Source organism: Dendrobates tinctorius, unplaced genomic scaffold, assembly GCF_039654945.1.
Source record: "Dendrobates tinctorius isolate UK_male_01 unplaced genomic scaffold, ASM3965494v1 ptg000157l, whole genome shotgun sequence".
NCBI lineage: Eukaryota > Metazoa > Chordata > Amphibia > Anura > Dendrobatidae > Dendrobates > Dendrobates tinctorius.
The window spans coordinates 14116344-14136184 of record NW_027361824.1 but is presented as its reverse complement, the minus strand read 5'-3'; the positions used below and the strand labels follow the sequence as shown (position 1 = coordinate 14136184).

The window sequence follows — 19841 nt, the reverse complement described above, 5'->3', positions numbered from 1 at the left end:
GGCCTAGCATTGTCATGCATCATAAGGAACCCAGGGCCCACTGCACCAGCATATGATCTCACAATGGGTTTGAGGATCTCATCCCAGCACCTAACAGCCGTCAGGGTACCTCTGGCTAGCACATGGAGGGCAGTGCAGCCCTCCAAAGAAATGCTTCCCCACACCATTACTGACCCACTGCTAAACCGATCATGCTGGAGGATGTTGCAGGCAGCAGAACGTTCTCCACAGTGTCTCCAGACTCGTCTGTCACATGAGCTCAATGTGAACCTGCTCTCATCCGTGAAGAGCACAGGGCGCCAATGTCGAATCTGCCAATCTTGGTGTTCTCTGGCAAATGCCAATCATTCTGCACGTTGTTGGGCTGTAAGCACAATACCCATTTGTGGGCGTCTGGCCCTCATACCACCCTTATGTAGTCAGTTTCAGACAGTTTGAGCAGACACATGGATGTTAGTGGCCTGCTGGAGGTCATTTTGCAGGGGTCTGGCACTGCTCCTCCTTGCACAAAGGAGGAGGTAGTGGTCCTACTGTTGGGTTGTTACCCTCCTACGGCCCCCTCCACATCTCCTTGTGTACTGGCCTTTCTCTTGGTATCTGCTTCATGCTCTGGACACTGTGCTGACAGACACAACTACCCTTCTTGCCACAGCTCACACTGATGTGCCATCCTGGATGAGCTGCACTATCTGAGCAACTTCTGTGGGTTGTAGACACCGCCTCATGCTACTTACTATACAGTACCTCTAGGGGTGAGGGCAATGACCAAATGCAAAAGTGACCAAACAGCCAAAAAGAATGAGAACAGAAAAATGATCTGTGGTCACCGGGGTTGTCTTGCCACTTGACAATCATTTCTACCTGTCGTCTGTTCCATTTGCACAACAGCAGGAAGAATTGATTCACAATCTGCTACACACACATACACAAAATCACAGTAGCGACACACCAAAACGTCACACAGGAGTCAAAGCAGCCAAACACTCCCCCAAAAGTGAAACTTTTTAATGGTCACAGCCGACAAGGACACAACAGACTTTTCCAAACAGTCGCTCACACACCCCTCCTCAATGGTTTCACACAACACCTAACCCGGACCCCCAGCACACTACCGTGGACACACCATACCGCCGGCTGTCACACACATACAACGGAACCCTGGCCGTCACACACATAATGCATATTCCAGACGCTTGGCAGTCACACCCCTATGTATATACCGCACCCCTGCCCATCACCCCCCCCACTCCCAGAGTATACACCAGACCCTCAGCGATTGCATACATGTATATAGCAGACTCCCGTGCCCACATTATACAACAATACAGACGTGGCTTTTATTAACATTCCTGCATTCCTCAAGACAGGAGAAATCATAACCATTCTTTGAGCCAAAAGCAAAAAGAGTTCCACCCGGCAGGGTCAGATCACAAGAGTGGACGGTCTTTGGGATCATGTACCCGGCTTATGTATGTAGTAAGGGGGATTCATCGGGCAACACCATCAGCCACAGCAGAGATGCTGCAGAAAATGCCAAGTATTAAACACAGCAGACACAGCTCAAGGGCTTCCATAATCCTCAGAAATACATTAGGGGCGGCCGCTGACCCCATCATTGCACCTCCCAAACACACAACTGCACTCATCCTAAGGCGGCCACACTGAGCAATCCTTCCAAGTTTTGTGCTTGTGCTTTTCTTCCTCTCTATCCAAATTCCACAACTTAATTTTTCGGACCACATTGGCAGTCTGAGGGTTTGCCATTTTTTGTAGGACGAGTTGCCGTTTTGAATGACACCACAAAATGGGTGAAAAAAAATTGTAAGTGAAATCATGAAAATTAAACTTCTCCATTGTTTTTGTATTTACAGCGTTTGTGCGTCAGCATTTTCTTACACCTGGCCTTTTTTCCTCCCCATCAATATAGCTGTACTGGTGCTTGTTTTTTTGAGCTGTAGTAATTTTTGACGGGTATTAGTTTGGTGTACATACTAAGATAATATGATATGTTCCACTCATTCTTTTTAATGATCTTTTTTAGTTCTTTATTTTCAGATAGGGAAAGATTTTTTAATATTATAGTTAATTGTTTTTGGCTTATTAATGGACTTAAAAAAAAATTAACTAAAATCTGCATCATGGCTGCTAAAAGGAGATCATCTGTAATGGTCTTGGTGGTTATGCATGCATGGTCAGCAGGAGACCATTACAGATCTACTCGACCCCTGCTGTCTTTTCCAGTGGGGTAAGGGGGGGGGCGTATTTCATGACTGCTGCAGCCAATCAGCTGTCATTGATTAGCTGCAGGTATCCATCAGCCACTCAGCTCTAGCTACTAACACAGATCCTATGTCACGGATGTGGCGATTACATGACTGGTGGTCGACAAGAGTCCAAAAAATACTGTAAACTGCACAACCACATTATCATAACGCAACAAGATAATATCAATAAAAGACAAGAGACCAGACAAATACGAGATTCAAATAATAAGGAACGTCTTACCAGAGAGTCCTTCACCACCTCACTCTTGTAAAATTCTGGAAGGACAAAAACAAAAGTAATTATAACGATATCCGGGTATAACACTCTAATAAAATTATACAACACAAAGCAGAAAAATAAGGATTTTTGTGTACTTACCGTAAAATCCTTTTCTCCGAGCCATTCATTGGGGGACACAGACAGTGGGTGTTATGCTGCTCGCCACTAAGAGGACACTAAGTAAACTAGAAAAAAAGTTAGCTCCTCCCCTGCAGTATACACCCTCTCGCTGGATGAGATTTCTCCAGTTCGGTGAAAAAAGGAGTAGGAGCTTAAACAGTCAACAATAACCATAACTATGTCAAAACCTAAGAATGCTACAATGAGCCAGTAGGCTAAACAGGGTGGGTGCCGTGTCCCCCAATGAATGGCTTGGAGAAAAGGATTTTACGGGGAGTACACAAAAATCCCTATTTTTCCTACGCCTCATTGGGGGACACAGACAGTGGGACGTCCTAAAGCAGTCCCTGGGTGGGGAGCATACATCTGCTAATACCCCATGTACCACTGAGTCAACACTGAGGCACTGCTGATTGCAGGATGCGTCTGCCGAGAGCTGCATCCGCAGAGGCCTGAGAATGAATTTGGTAATGTTTTGTAAAAGTATGCAGACTGGACCAAGTCGCAGCCTTGCAGACCTGTTCTGCCGAGGCCTGGTGCCGAATGGCCCAAGAGGCGCCCACTGACCGGGTAGAGTGCGCCTTAATCCCCTGTTATGAATGGGTCACCAAGGAGGAAAAAATAAACAAGCTAAGTCTCAGAAAACCAGAGAAGTTGGTAACTATGCAGATTGCAGATCCCTGAACTTAACTGCACAATTAGCAGCAGTCGTGGAGCGTTCCTATGTTGGTCCTAGACGCCTCGTCACAACCGGAGAGCTACATAAGCCTAAAGCAGAAAAAGAGGAAAACTAACTGCCCCAGAGCAGACCCCAAAGGAAAGACAGACCCCCACATGTATTGACGGTGAAACAAGATAAAATTACAAACAAAGGCAGGAAAATAGGCTGAGCAAACAATGGGGCCTGGCTAACTAAACAGGACAGGAAAGGAAAGACACTGTCTGCAATCTGCCAAAAAAAAAACCTACAAAAATATTGTCCAACACTTCTGATAGCAAAATTAACCCTGAAGTCACTAGACTTCTACACCTATATCAGCACTCTGAAATATTCTGAGACAGAGCAAAAAGAGGCCAATCCAATAAGGGACAAAAAGCAGCTTGGCAAATACGGATACATAGGAGTGGAAATTCAGCATAGCCCCAGCAGGGGCAGGCTGACCACACAAGAAACTGAAATGACCAACAAGCGCAAGTGTGAACAATAGCAAAACACAAACTTAACTTGAGAAGACTGGAAGAGAGCTGAAGTCCAGGACCTGAGAAGCAGACTGAATCACCAGCACTAGGATAGGGCGTCGGCTGTCTTATATCCAGTCTGATACTCCAGAGATCCAATCATTATCTTCCTCAACTCTCAACTGGTGGAGCTGAAAAGGAGTTCATAACAATCCCCGCTGGGACAGGCGCGTTCCTGACATGGTAGGATTCCTGAATCGCTGAGCAAATCCACCTGGCTAGTGTTGCTTTTGAAGCGGCTAGACCCTTCCTATGCCCCTCTGGAAGTATGAACAGGGCATCTGACTTGCGGAAGGGAGCCGTCCGCGAGATGTACCGTCTCAGAGCCCTAACCACATCCAGGGTGTGGAGGGCCTTCTCAATGCGATGGACTGGAGCCAGACAAAAGGAAGGCAAAACAATGTCCCCGTTGAGATGGAAAGAGGAGGCGACCTTGGGCAGGAAGGACGGGGACGTCCTGAGAACTACCTTGTCCTGATGAAAATTCAGGAATGGAGAACCGCAGGACAGGGCTGCCCATTCCGAAACTCGTCTGATTGACGCAATTGCCACTAGAAAGACCACCTTCCAAGAGAGGACGGTCAGTGACATGTCCTGCAGCGGTTCGAAAGGAGCCTCCTGTAAGGCCCCGAGAACCAGGTTGAGGTCCCATGATTCCAATGGCCTTCAATAAGGAGGCGCCACATGGGAAACTCCCTGAATGAACGTCTTGACCTGAAGTTTGGTGGTAATTTTGCGTTGGAAAAGCACTGACAAGGCTGAAATTTGGCCCTTGAGGGAGCTAAGCGCAAGGCCTGATTTTAATCCAGATCGAAGGAATTCCAATATGGCCGGAATGGAAAACACCAGAGGTGATCGACCATGATCCTTGCACCACGAAAAGAAGGTTTTCCAGGTGCGGTGATAGTAGCGCATGGACACAGGCTTCCTAGCACAAATCATGGTGGAAATCACATCGTGAGAGAACCCAGCCTGTGCTAAAATCCAGGATTCAACGGCCACGCCGTCAAAGACAGGGCCCCGGAGTTCTGGTGGTAAATCGGGCCCTGCGAGAGTAGACGCCAGGGAACGTCGGCGACTAGTTGTATTAGTTCTGCATACCATGGTCGGCGCGGTCAATCTGGCGCGACTAGGATCACTGGTACTGCCTCCGCTCTGATCTTCTTGATGACCCTCGGAAGCAGGGGGGGGGGGGGGGAGATGTACGGGAACCAGAACCAGTGCCATGACAGAACTAGGGCGTCCGCTCCGATGGCGCATGGATCGCGCGATCGGGCAATAACCGAGGAACCTTGTTGTTTAGTCTTTAGCCATGAGATCCATATCCGGAGCGATGACAAATCTGGTGAAAGACTTCCGGAAGAAGAGACCACTCTCCCGAGGCAATGCCTTGGCGACTGAGAAAATCTGCCGCCCAATTTTCAACGCCCGGGATGTGGATTGCTGAGATGGGCGAATGGTTGGTCTCGGCCCAATGGAGGATGTGGCTCACTTCATGCATGGCCATCCTGCTCCGGGTACCTCCCTGGCGATTGATATAGGCTACAGCCGTGGCGTTGTCTGATTGGATCCTGATGGGGTGACCTGCGAGGAGATGGTGGAAACTCCGTAGAGCTAATCTGATCACTAGTATCTCCAAAATGTTGATGGGGAGACGTGACTCTCGGGTCGACCAACAACCCTGTGCCGTGTGGTGGCGAAAGACTGCACACCAGCCGAGAAGACTTGCGTCGGTGGTTACTACCAACCATCTTACTGGGAGAAAAGACCTCCCTTGATTCAGGGAGGACCTCAGTGTCCACCACCTGAGGTCTTGCCTGACCTGCAGGGACAGAAGGATCCGACGGTCCAGGGAGAATGGGTTCTTGTGACAAGCTAACAGCAATGCATGTTGTAAGGGACGGAGATGGAACTGTGCAAATGGAACTGCTTCCGTCGCAGACACCATCTTTCTGAGAACTCTCATGCTGAAACGAATGGAGTGAGAAGCTGGTCGGGAAAGAGTCCGCGCTGCCTGTTGTAAGGCTTGGGTCTTTTCTGGAGGGAGAATGACCAACCCGTGGGAAGTGTCTAAGATCATTCCTAAAAAAAAAAAAATCTGCTGAGCCGGTTTTGGGAAAGACTTTTCGAAGTTTATCTTCAACCCCAGGCGAGAAAGTATTTACGGTTATATCCACGGATTCCTCGCAGGCTGGAAGGGACGGACTCTTGATGAGCAGGTCGTCCACATACGCTAACACCACTACTCCCCGAGAGTGGAGAATGGCCATGACAGCCGCCATGACCTTGATGAAGACCATGGGGGCGGTGGCGAGTCCAAAGGGCAAGGCAACGAACTGGAAGTGTTCCTCGTGAATTGCAAAACGCAGGAACTGCTGGTGGGACGGGCAGATCGTAATGTGAAGGTAAGCGTCCTTGATGTCGATGGATGCTAGGAACTCTCCTTTTTCCATGGAAGCGACAACTGATGGGAGAGATACCATTTGGAATCGCTGTACCTTGACAAACTGATTTAACAGTTAAAGATACAGAATGGGCCGCATCATCCCGTCCTTTTTTGGAACCACAAAAATGTTTGAATCAAATCCCCTGAACCTTTTGTGATGAGGGACCGGAATGATGACTCCGTCCCTTAGCAGAGCCTGAACAGTCCGAAGGAAGGCTCTTGTCTCTTTCTTGGAGGGAGAAGGGAAAAACAGAGTTGGAAAATTCTATCTTGCCTCCGGAGGACACCAGCTCCCTGACCCACTTGTCGTAGACGACCGCGAGCCAGGTGTAGCTGAAGGAAAGTAGGCGACCGCCTACTTTATCGGTGTCCGACGGATACCGCAACAAGTCATTGGGTAGATCTATTAGATCTGGCTCCCCTAGGAGGCCCAGCAGCAGCGGCAAGGGGCGCTTGAGCGCAGGCCGGGTCGCAGTCCGTGCATAACGGATTAGTCTGTGCACTGGGTAAGGCAGACTTGCAAGTGGTACACACGGTAAAAAACGGAGTGTGCCTCTTAGCAGCCCGTTTAGCCTCCTTAGATTGAGACATAGTGCTCCTGAAAGGGTTAACGGCAGAGTGTCTGCAGATGCAGGGAATATGCCGGGAAGGGGTTAAGCTTTAATCTGAGGGTAGATGCAGCCTACCCACAGTCCTGTGCTGTGTCCCCCAGGAGGAAAGCGGTGGCCCTGTGGTGTCACCCGGTATCCTGCACGCCCCGCAGCTCGTGTCCAGAGCAGGCTGAGGTGAAAGACATGCCCCACCCCCGCCCCCGAGATTAGAATTGCGCGTCTCGTAAGTAATGAGAGGCACCAAGTGGAGGGGGTAGCGACGTTAGCACGGGCGGCGCTATTCAAATTGCGGCCTAGTAGGCCGGAAAAGCTGGGGACTAAATTTTTGGACTACCCGCGGTAGGCGCCGGGGGCGGGGAGAGGGCGGCACCATTCAAATTGCGGCCTAGTAGGCAAGAAAAGCAGGGGACTAAATTTTTGGCTTACCCGAGCGCCGAGAGCCTGGGAGGGCGCCGCCGGTGCACCGCTGCTTACGCCAAGTCAGCGCTTCTCCCGGGGGCCAGGACCAGACCCCATACCTCCACTCCAGTGCTCGGCAGGCCGCGCTGTCCGGGGCCATCCATGCAGGTCTTATCCTCCTGGCTGATGAAGCAGAGCTGGAGGAGTTCTTAAAGGGGTATGCTCAATTGAGCAATCCTACGGCAGGGGGATGGAGAGCTATGGGGCTGATTCAGGGCATTTGGAAGCGCTGTTCCAGTCTTCACCATTGAACTCCATGCGCTAGCCCTCATATCCGTGGATTACCGGAACCATAAAGATCGCCATCATCTCCAGAGGAATTACCCCCAATCGTCACAGGGAAGTACGGGGAGGTATACTCTGCGTGCTTGCCTGTTGTTAGTTCGGGGGGAGAGCGGGCCGTAGAAAGGAACTGTCGCCCCCTTCACTCCCTTAATTAAAAAATAAAAATTTACAGAGAAATCAAAAATAAAACAAACGGTGGGGTCTGAAACCAGACCCAAGTGCCTCCTACAGACACCAAGCAAGAACTGGAGATATCTCAGCCAGCAAGAGGGTGTATACTGCAGGGGAGGAATTAACTTTTTTTTTGTTTACTTAGTGTCCTCCTAGTGGCCAGCAGCATAACACCCACTGTCTGTGTCCCCCAATGAGGCGTAGGAGAGAAGAACAATTAATATTCATATTCCTCTGCATAGGAGCAGTATTATAGTAATTATATTCTTGCACATAGGGGCAGTATTACAGTAGTTATATTCTTGTACATAGGGAGCAGTATTAAAGTAGTTATATTCTTGTACACAGGGGCAGTATTATAGTAGTTATATTCTTGTACATAGGAGCAGTTTTATAGTAGTTATAATACTGTTCCTATGTACAAGAATATAGTAGTTATATTCTTGTATATAGGAGCAGTATTATAGTAGTTATATTCTTGTACATAGGGGCAGTATTATAGTAGTTATATTCTTGTACATAGGAGGCAGTATTATAGTAGTTATATTCTTGTACATAGGGCAGTATTATAGTAGTTATATTCTTGTACATAGGGCAGTATTATAGTAGTTAAATTCTTGTACATAGGAGCAGTCCACCACACTGATCCTTCCCCCCCTAAACTTTTATTTTTCCCCAATTATTGGGGTTGGTGGATCCAATGTGTATTGCACATCTCCTCTACCCATACAGGACACATGCAATGTGACATAAAAGTATACGCACCTTTGTAAATTTTCTCCCCATCCAGTAAGTACAGTGTGAAGTAGGTGTCCAGCAGGCGGTGGCCGATCTTGTTTATGATGTTCCTCGCTGCGATGCTGCGCAGGTGACGAAGCCGCCGCTAGAGAAAAAATTTACACAGATTCAGTTATCACCGTAATGGGATTATTAGCAGAAGTCATGCATGAAAGGACATTTGTTATGAATCTACTTCAAATATCTTAGGTGCAAGTTACTGATCCTCTAATCTTCTTGCCAGTAACCAAACCTTACAAAGGGAAGCACCTGGCAGCCATCACAGGCCGACTGTGTCCACCCAACTAAGCACCATCAACATATCTGACCATATACATTCAGGACAGCAGGTTGGTCATTGAAGTGGATGCGGTATGGACCCATAAGATGTGCCCGTGACAAGGGAGGACATAAAGTGCAATCGGATCCAAATATATGCTGACCTGACGATGACCCCCCCCAACATCCAGCCAATGCCACTAGCAATGAGGAGTCCTGGGGGTGATGATACGGCTCCACAGATCCCTGATCTCACATCATCCAGTGTCTGGGATCACATGAAGACACAGAAGGATCTGGACAAGTCTCATACACAGAAGTTCTGGAGTCAGTCCTCCAAGATGTTTGGAACAATCTCTTGCTGAGATCCTCCATAACCTATGTACAAGCGCCAAGAAATCATGGAGGCGGCGGGTTGTCACCAGATAGATGGTAGGAACGAGCAGCATCTTTCTGCAAGCCCTCGGTCAAGCAGAGTATTAATATATAGTTATCACAATAGATAGTCGTTTTAGACTGGGTGGATGTCTGCGACATTTACTTGATGTAGCCCAGTAGATCTTGCTCACTATAATGGGGGTCAGAAGCCTCAGCCACCCAAGAGTGAGGACCCCCCGACTCTTCCTGTGACCGGCAGGGCTGGAGTTTTGAGATAAATCATGAGGCATCTGCATGGCTCAATCCCATACTACAGCCAATAATAACCTGATCTGTGTCGGCGATCCCATAAATCAGAATGTAAAGCTTATGGTCACCGGCCACAGAGGATGCAAGTCCTCACGTCCTATCACACGGAGGAATCTCGTGGCACTAATATCAGAGGAATTCTCCACACAACCAGCGGTGACATGTGACTCCTGTTGGGTTTCATCATGTGATATCACACAAAGTAGAGACTTGTTAAGACTATTAAATTATGATGAAAGGACAAAGCTTACAGAACACAAATCGCCTTTCATCCTTCAGCCCCCACTATTAAAGGGAAACACCGATCCAAACAACTCAAGAGTCGGTAGATGTTATACAAAGGTTATTTACTACTGAAATCACCACTACACTGTAGAGACCGGCCTGTAACACCAACTAAGGAGAGAAGAGCCCCTACACTGTAGAGACCGGCCTGTAACACCGACTACAGGAGAGAAGAGCCGCTACACTGTAGAGACCGGCCTGTAACACCGACCAGAGGAGAGAAGAGCCGCTACACTGTAGAGACCGGCCTGTAACACCTACTACAGGAGAGAAGAGCCGCTACACTGTAGAGACCGGCCTGTAACACCGACCAGAGGAGAGAAGAGCCGCTACACTGTAGAGACCGGCCTGTAACACCTACTACAGGAGAGAAGAGCCGCTACACTGTAGAGACCGGCCTGTAACACCTACTACAGGAGAGAAAAGCCCCTACACTGTAGAGACCGGCCTGTAACACCGACTACAGGAGAGAAGAGCCGCTACACTGTAGAGACCGGCCTGTAACACCTACTACAGGAGAGAAGAGCCGCTACACTGTAGAGACCGGCCTGTAACACCGACCAGAGGAGAGAAGAGCCGCTACACTGTAGAGACCGGCCTGTAACACCTACTACAGGAGAGAAGAGCCGCTACACTGTAGAGACCGGCCTGTAACACCTACTACAGGAGAGAAAAGCCGCTACACTGTAGAGACCGGCCTGTAACACCGACCAGAGGAGAGAAGAGCCGCTACACTGTAGAGACCGGCCTGTAACACCTACTACAGGAGAGAAGAGCCGCTACACTGTAGAGACCGGCCTGTAACACCTACTACAGGAGAAGAGCCGCTACACTGTAGAGACCGGCCTGTAACACCGACTACAGGAGAGAAGAGCCGCTACACTGTAGAGACCGGCCTGTAACACCCACTACAGGAGAGAAGAGCCCCTATACTGTAGAGACCGGCCTGTAACACCCACTACAGGAGAGAAGAGCCGCTACACTGTAGAGACCGGCCTGTAACACCTACTACAGGAGAGAAGAGCCGCTACACTGTAGAGACCGGCCTGTAACACCGACTACAGGAGAGAAGAGCCCCTACACTGTAGAGACCGGCCTGTAACACCCACTACAGGAGAGAAGAGCCGCTACACTGTAGAGACCGGCCTGTAACACCGACTACAGGAGAGAAGAGCCCCTACACTGTAGAGACCGGCCTGTAACACCTACTACAGGAGAGAAGAGCCCCTACACTGTAGAGACCGGCCAGTAACACCTACTACAGGAGAGAAGAGCCCCTACACTGTAGAGACCGGCCTGTAACACCGACTACAGGAGAGAAGAGCCCCTACACTGTAGAGACCGGCCTGTAACACCTACTACAGGAGAGAAGAGCCCCTACACTGTAGAGACCGGCCTGTAACACCTACTACAGGAGAGAAGAGCCCCTACACTGTAGAGACCGGCCTGTAACACCCACTACAGGAGAGAAGAGCCGCTACACTGTAGAGACCGGCCTGTAACACCGACTACAGGAGAGAAGAGCCCCTACACTGTAGAGACCGGCCTGTAACACCGACTACAGGAGAGAAGAGCCCCTACACTGTAGAGACCGGCCTGTAACACCGACTACAGGAGAGAAGAGCCCCTACACTGTAGAGACCGGCCTGTAACACCCACTACAGGAGAGAAGAGCCCCTACACTGTAGAGACCGGCCTGTAACACCCACTACAGGAGAGAAGAGCCGCTACACTGTAGAGACCGGCCTGTAACACCGACTACAGGAGAGAAGAGCCCCTACACTGTAGAGACCGGCCTGTAACACCGACTACAGGAGAGAAGAGCCCCTACACTGTAGAGACCGGCCTGTAACACCGACTACAGGAGAGAAGAGCCGCTACACTGTAGAGACCGGCCTGTAACACCGACTACAGGAGAGAAGAGCCTCTACACTGTAGAGACCGGCCTGTAACACCGACTACAGGAGAGAAGAGCTGCTACACTGTAGAGACCGGCCTGTAACACCGACTACAGGAGAGAAGAGCCCCTACACTGTAGACACCGGCCTGTAACACCGACTACAGGAGAGAAGAGCTGCTACACTGTAGAGACCGGCCTGTAACACCGACTACAGGAGAGAAGAGCCGCTACACTGTAGACACCGGCCTGTAACACCGACTACAGGAGAGAAGAGCTGCTACACTGTAGAGACCGGCCTGTAACACCGACTACAGGAGAGAAGAGCCCCTACACTGTAGAGACCGGCCTGTAACACCGACTACCAAACTTTAGTCCAAACTTCGGTTCTGGTACCAGAACTGTACCCGGACATGAAAATCCTATCAATCTCGGCCTCTCTAACATCTCAGCTTTGCGGTACCTCCTTGCCTGGGAGGAGACATCCTCGCCGCTTTAATTCCTCAGCGCTCCTCTTCTCATTGTTACCTTTAGTGATGGCACAATTCTACAATGATGCGACCAATGTGAATAGCCTGAAACTTCGAGAGATAAGACGACTGCAGGGCGCCCAGTGTCTGCACAGCTTCTCTGCATCTACAGACTCATCTCCGCGGAGTCCCCCCCACCACCTTTCTGACCCCCTATAAACAGGGAACAATAGATTGCATTCATCGGCCTTTAGGTGAGTTTACATTAACCAAAGATCGGTCAATAGCCTGAATGCGCTTATGATCTCGGCAGCACGAGCCACCTTGACACAAGACAATGTGCTGCCGAGAACGATGGTCTTTTGTGCAGCGTTTTGCTGGTTGGGCCTCTGGGAACCTGTTTACACTGCGATATTATAGTGAAGCGGGGGTTCCTCAGGCTGCACGCTCACAATAGTGTTACAGTGTATGGAATCAATGGTGCTCTAAGAATAAATGCAGCTTTATACTAGAAAGCTTGAAATGGCTGATAACAGACAGCAAGCAACAGGTTGAGATCTGCCATACAGGACGGCAGATCTAGTGACCTTTCTGTCCGGCTTTTACACACGACTTGATGGTACAGGGAATGTGCACACTCAGCACAGGAACACGGGAAGAGCACATTATATGGCAGATTTCCTGTGCATTTCTTCATAGCAGCAACTTCCTTCACCAGCGTCATCGGGGGGAATACATTTTTAGGGGCTCTTCCAAACTTCTGAGATCTAAGCAAGTTTCAGGAAGCCATTTATTATGCTACATGTAAGTCACTGTGTACATACATTACTGATCCTGAGTTACATCCTGTATTATACTCCAGAGCTGCACTCACTATTCTGCTGGTGCAGGCACTGTGTATATACATTACATTACTGATCCTGAGTTACATCCTGTATTATACCCCAGAGCTGCACTCACTACTCTGCTGGTGCAGTCACTGTGTACATACATTACTGATCCTGAGTTACATCCTGTATTATACTCCAGAGCTGCAGTCACTGTGTCCATACATTACATTACTGATCCTGAGTTACATCCTGTATTACTCCAGAGCTGCACTCACTATTCTGCTGGTGCAGTCACTGTGTACATACATTACATTACTGATCCTGAGTTACATCCTGTATTACTCCAGAGCTGCACTCACTATTCTGCTGGTGCAGTCACTGTGTACATACATTACATTACTGATCCTGAGTTACATCCTGTATTACTCCAGAGCTGCACTCACTATTCTGCTGGTGCAGTCACTGTGTACATACATTACATTACTGATCCTGAGTGACATCCTCTATTATACTCTAGAGCTGCACTCACTAATCTGCTGGTGCAGTCACTGTGTACATACATTACTGATCCTGAGTTACATCCTGTATTATACTCTAGAGCTGCACTCACTATTCTGCTGGTGCAGTCACTGTGTACATACATTACTGATCCTGAGTTACATCCTGCATTATACTCCAGAGCTGCCATCACTATTCTGCTGGTGCAGTCACTGTGTACATACATTATATTACTGATCCTGAGTTACATCCTGTATTATACTCCAGAGCTGCACTCACTATTCTGCTGGTGCAGTCACTGTGTCCATACATTACATTACTGATCCTGAGTTACATCCTGTATTATACTCTAGAGCTGCACTCACTACTCTGCTGGTGCAGTCACTGTGTACATACATTGCATTACTGATCCTGAGTTACATCCTGTATTATCCTGCAGAGCTGCACTCACTATTCTGCTGGTGGGACATCTCCCAGGAACCACATACTGTAACTCCTGCTAACGCTGCCTACACTTTGCTCTCTTACATCTGCGAGGTCCCTGGTGCAACAGTTCTATTAATGGAAAAGACATAACGGGTGAAGCCGTTCCAGAGTCGTCCTGAATTCTGGCACATGCTATTGGCTAAGCTCTACTTTTCCAGGCACAAACAATGTCCCAATGACGCAGGACCTAAAAAATTTCAGAGAAAGGAAACACCAGGAACAATATGAAAGCCAACTAGTTCATTCTGATAGGAGCTGCTGGTCAGTTATGTTTTATATCTATTAAAGTGAATTCAGAGGCAGGACTTCCAAGTGGTATAGTCCAGGAGGCGGAGACTCAAAGGCCACACATCTGCTCCACCCATTTTCTTGTATGTAGCAGAGGAGTACCGTATATATATAAAAAGCCAAGGCCCATTGGAAACATCAGAAAGGGTCTCTGCTCGCATCAGGTCTCATCCTTAGGCTGAGTTCACACGTAGCGTTTTTTTCGCGTTTTCGCGGCGGTTTTAAACGCGCGATTTTGCCGCGAAAAATAAGCATACCACGCATTCCTATGGGATTCCGCAATGCTGTGCTAATGCTGCGTTTTTTCCCGCGGCGGAATCGCTTCGCGGTAAAAAACGCAGCATGCTCATTAATTTAGCGGAATCGCAGGGATCCCGCACCCATAGGAATGCATTGTTCTGCTTACTTTCCGCATGTGGCTGTGCACACCATGCGAAAAGTAAGCAGAACATTTGCGGATGGTACCCACGGTCTGGAGGAGAGGAGACTGTCCTCCGGGCACCATATCCCTGTAAAAAAAAAATAGAATTAAAATAAAAAATATTGTTATTCTTACTTTCCGGCGTCCTGCGCAGCCTTCCCGCCTCTCTCCACGCTCCCGGTCCCAGTAATTCTTTGCAAGAATGACCGCAATGGAGTCCGTTCTCGCGGGATTGCGACGCCATTGCGGTCATTCTTGCAAAGGATTACTGGGACCGGGAGCGTGGAGAAAGGCGGGAAGGCTGCGCGGGACGCCAGAAGGTAAGAATAACAATATTTTTTACATCCTATCTTTTACTACTGATGCTGCATAGGCGGCCTCAATAGTAAAAAGTTGGTCACAATCGTCAAACACTATGTTTGACGAGTGTGACCAACCTGTCAATCAGTTCTCCAAGCGATGCTCCAGATCGCTTGGAAAACGCTAGCATTCTGCAAACTCATTACGCTTGCAAAACGCCAGTTTAGAATTTAAAATGCGATTTTCCCGCGGAATGGAAACCGGAATTCTCGCGGTAACTTCCGCGAGAGTTCCGCTACGTGTGCACATAGCCTAACACCGACTAGTGCGGCACAAGCTTAGATACAGAGGAGGAGAAAAAAAAAAAAAAAAAGCACACACAGACAGCTCTCCACAGAACTGTATCTCCAGACTCTTACATACACAGGAGCGCTCAGCCAAACTGGAGAAGCGGAGAACAACAGGGCCAAAAGGCAGCTGCTTATCTCATGAATTGTCCTGACCATTATCTGGCAGGGGGGAGTAGGGAAGACGCTCTAAACATTAGGCTGTTGGCGGACTTTAGTCTAATGTGTATGAGGGCCAAAACATGATGTTCATAGCAGTAAGGGCAGAAAGATCCGATGCTATACAGATTATTTCTATGGGATCCAATTTATTTTGTATTGAATTACGTCGGTCAGTACTGTCCGACCGACTGATATGGCACACCTCCACAGACACACAACACTTCTAAACGCACAACTCTGCTGCATCGCTGCGAACACTAACACAGCTCTGCTAGATGCACACATCTCAAGTCACTCATGAGTAGTTTAGTACCAGGGGTCTAGATGCCTTCTCATCACATGCCCCCTCTACTTACAAAATTTCTCGCCGGCATGTGACGGAGCACACGCTACCACTTCTTACTGCTAATTAAGACCTTTGTTCTTCCAGAACCTGCGGCACACGGAGATCTGTGCAGGTCCTGTTCAGATTAGACATGTGCGGCTGTCTACCTGCCATGTGTCCTGGGCTCGGTCTGTAATTACTACTGTACTTTCATTAATACTTTTCAGTTACGAACTTACGACACAATGTGACGGAACATCAACAACCGTATAGTCACATCCAGAGCTGCACTCACAATTCTGTTGCCAGGTATCAGCATACAGGACACAGCTCTCTCCCCTCCTGGAGCCTAATATCGATACATTGTAACAAGCTCAACATTAGGCCAGGATGGGTTCATCATCCCAAAGACATTAACAAGATTTATTACTACTTACTAATCAGCAGAGATCTTTGAATCTCAATTTCTCCCTGCTCTAAGTAGAAGTTTCCAACTTTATCAATATATATATCATCACGGAGTATCACTGCTTCATGTTCAGTGACCCCCCCTCCTAGGTGTCGGCAGCGCAGCACAGAGCTCATCCATTATTAATCCGATGCCTTGTAATGTTAGTATGTCTGCTAATAGGTACAAGGAGGAGATGTGGCGTCGGCAGCGTGGTGCCCGCACCGCAGCACCACAAACAAGGCACCCAGATGTCAGCAGCTGCTCCATGATGTCAGCCCCTGTGGTGCAAACAGTACCAGGCGAACGGCATCGCCTGCCCCTCACTGCAGCTGACCCGGGCACCAGCTCAAGATTGGCGTCAATCACAGGACGACATGACCCCAGGCAGCCGCAGAGGGGTGATGAAAGGATGATGATGCCCCGGCTGAGGGGAATTCATGTAAGTTAACTTTCCATCCACTTACAGCAAACAAGAGATACAGAAAGAAATGCTGGGAGCAAATGCCAAAGAGTGAGAGGGAACACTGAGAAACTAATCCTGATACAGATCTCCCTCCATAGACCCCCAAATCTACACAGCAAGGCCGGCGTCACATAGGGGGATCCTGACTGGGATATGACCCTGCATCTGTCTGGAGCCAAACCGAAGGGGCAGGACACGGGGTCAAAGCCCATCAGAGAGGCGACTACTGCCTCCTTCACCACCGCCCCCAGACCCTGCATCAGGAGTCACACTGGAGGAGCAAGGACTGTATCATCCACATGGCCCTCACCTACAGAGTACACAGCCACTATGCAAACCTATGTGTTTCCATGGTTACACACAAGTATGCTGATCCTGCAGTCATATGCGACTCCACAGAGCGATCTCAGTTCTGTCTGGTCATCTTCTCTAGTCACAACCAGAGCTGCCATCAAAATTCTAGTGGGGGGGGGGGGGGAGGGTGGCCATTCCCCACAATGCCCAGTGTAAGGGGGGGGGGGGTCATTCCCCACAATGCCCAGTGTAGGGGGGGGGGGTCATTCCCCACAATGCCCAGTGTAGGGGGGGGGGGGGGTCATTCCCCACAATGCCCAGTGTAGGGGGGGGGGGGGTCATTCCCCACAATGCCCAGTGTAGGGGGGGGGGGGGTCATTCCCCACAATGCCCAGTGTAGGGGGGGGGGGGGGTCATTCCCCACAATGCCCAGTGTAGGGGGGGGGGGGGGGTCATTCCCCACAATGCCCAGTGTAGGGGGGGGGGGGGGTCATTCCCCACAATGCCCAGTGTAGGGGGGGGGGGGGGGTCATTCCCCACAATGCCCAGTGTAGGGGGGGGGGGGGGGTCATTCCCCACAATGCCCAGTGTAGGGGGGGGGGGGGGGTCATTCCCCACAATGCCCAGTGTAGGGGGGGGGGGGGGTCATTCCCCACAATGCCCAGTGTAGGGGGGGGGGGGGTCATTCCCCACAATGCCCAGTGTAGGGGGGGGGGGGGGTCATTCCCCACAATGCCCAGTGTAGGGGGGGGGGGGGGGTCATTCCCCACAATGCCCAGTGTAGGGGGGGGGGGGGGTCATTCCCCACAATGCCCAGTGTAGGGGGGGGGGGGGGTCATTCCCCACAATGCCCAGTGTAGGGGGGGGGGGGGGTCATTCCCCACAATGCCCAGTGTAGGGGGGGGGGGGGGGTCATTCCCCACAATGCCCAGTGTAGGGGGGGGGGGGGTCATTCCCCACAATGCCCAGTGTAGGGGGGGGGGGGGGTCATTCCCCACAATGCCCAGTGTAGGGGGGGGGGGGGGGTCATTCCCCACAATGCCCAGTGTAGGGGGGGGGGGGGGGTCATTCCCCACAATGCCCAGTGTAGGGGGGGGGGGGGGGTCATTCCCCACAATGCCCAGTGTAGGGGGGGGGGGGGGGTCATTCCCCACAATGCCCAGTGTAGGGGGGGGGGGGGGGTCATTCCCCACAATGCCCAGTGTAGGGGGGGGGGGGGGTCATTCCCCACAATGCCCAGTGTAGGGGGGGGGGGGGTCATTCCCCACAATGCCCAGTGTAGGGGGGGGGGGGGGTCATTCCCCACAATGCCCAGTGTAGGGGGGGGGGGGGGGTCATTCCCCACAATCCCCAGTGTAGGGGGGGGGGGGTCATTCCCCACAATCCCCAGTGTAGGGGGGGGGGGGTCATTCCCCACAATCCCCAGTGTAGGGGGGGGGGGGGGGTCATTCCCCACAATGCCCAGTGTAGGGGGGGGGGGGGTCATTCCCCACAATGCCCAGTGTAGGGGGGGGGGGGGGTCATTCCCCACAATCCCCAGTGTAGGGGGGGGGGGGGTCATTCCCCACAATCCCCAGTGTAGGGGGGGGGGGGGGTCATTCCCCACAATCCCCAGTGTAGGGGGGGGGGGGGTCATTCCCCACAATCCCCAGTGTAGGGGGGTTCATTCCCCACAATGCCCAGTGTAGGGGGGGTTATTACCCACAATGCCCAGTGTAGGGGGGGTTATTACCCACAATGCCCAGTGTAGGGGGGGTTATTACCCACAATGCCCAGTGTAGGGGGGGGTCATTACCCACAATGCCCAGTGTAGGGGGGGGTCATTACCCACAATGCCCAGTGTAGGGGGGTTCATTCCCCACAATGCCCAGTGTAGGGGGGGTTATTACCCACAATGCCCAGTGTAGGGGGGGGTCATTACCCACAATGCCCAGTGTAGGGGGGGGGTCATTACCCACAATGCCCAGTGTAGGGGGGTCATTCCCCACAATGCCCAGTGACACGGACAGCGCCGCCTTGCGCTCACCTGCTGGGTGTGCAGCTCCACATGCAGGGCCCGAGGCGCGGCCACCATTCCGACCCCAGGAGGGATAGACAAGCCCTCCCTGCCGCTGCCCCTCGCCGGCCCGGGGAGGCTCATGACGGCGGCGGCGGTGCTGCGCTCTCTCCTCACTCACTGACTGGATGACGCCGCTTCCTTCCGGGTCTCAGGCGCGCCCCCATCTTGCGGTCATGAGGTGCGCGCTCCCGCTCACGGCGGCGCGCCCAAACGCAAACACTGCCGCTTCGCCCCGCCCCCAAGCTGTTTCCTGCTCTTTCATTGGATAAAACTAATCGTATCGGACAATACCATTGGTCTGTCTTAACGCCAATCAAGATTTCAGTGACGCGCAACCATTGGCTGTCTCTGCCGTTAGTCAGAAGCAGAGGCGTGGTCCTGTCATCAGTGGTCGTGACGTCACGGCCGTTGTCGCTGCTGTGTACCACGTGACAGCGGCAGGAGCTGCTGCAGCGCCTCTTCTTCTTCCAGAAGGAAGAAGAGTTTTATTTTTCCATGTACAGATCCGTATTTTTCTGGATGAGGCCGTAATTCTAAATGTCACCAATCACTTTACCATAAAATGTAACTAGAAGTTTTTTAAAAATTCCCAGGTCAGATGGCTTCCTCTGGTGAACGGCGATCTTCACGTCTGACCACAGATTCCA

General features: G+C 50.8%; 1 protein-coding gene across 4 annotated transcripts in view; it reads right to left on the bottom strand.

The window, feature by feature from the left end:
* Positions 1-19424, bottom strand: part of UVRAG (UV radiation resistance associated) — a 91356-nt gene extending 71932 nt beyond the window's left edge. For all 4 annotated transcript variants that reach the window (XR_012220658.1, XR_012220659.1, XM_073548606.1 and 1 more), the window contains exons 1-3: positions 19162-19424; positions 8641-8758; positions 2506-2540 (exon numbers count right to left, since the gene is read on the bottom strand). Coding sequence is in view for 2 of the 4 variants with exons in the window: in XM_073548606.1 (XP_073404707.1) it covers positions 2506-2540; positions 8641-8758; positions 19162-19275 (267 nt within the window). In the remaining 2 variants the exon portion in view is untranslated. The remainder of the gene's footprint in view (positions 1-2505; positions 2541-8640; positions 8759-19161) is intronic.
* Positions 19425-19841: the final 417 nt, after the last annotated feature.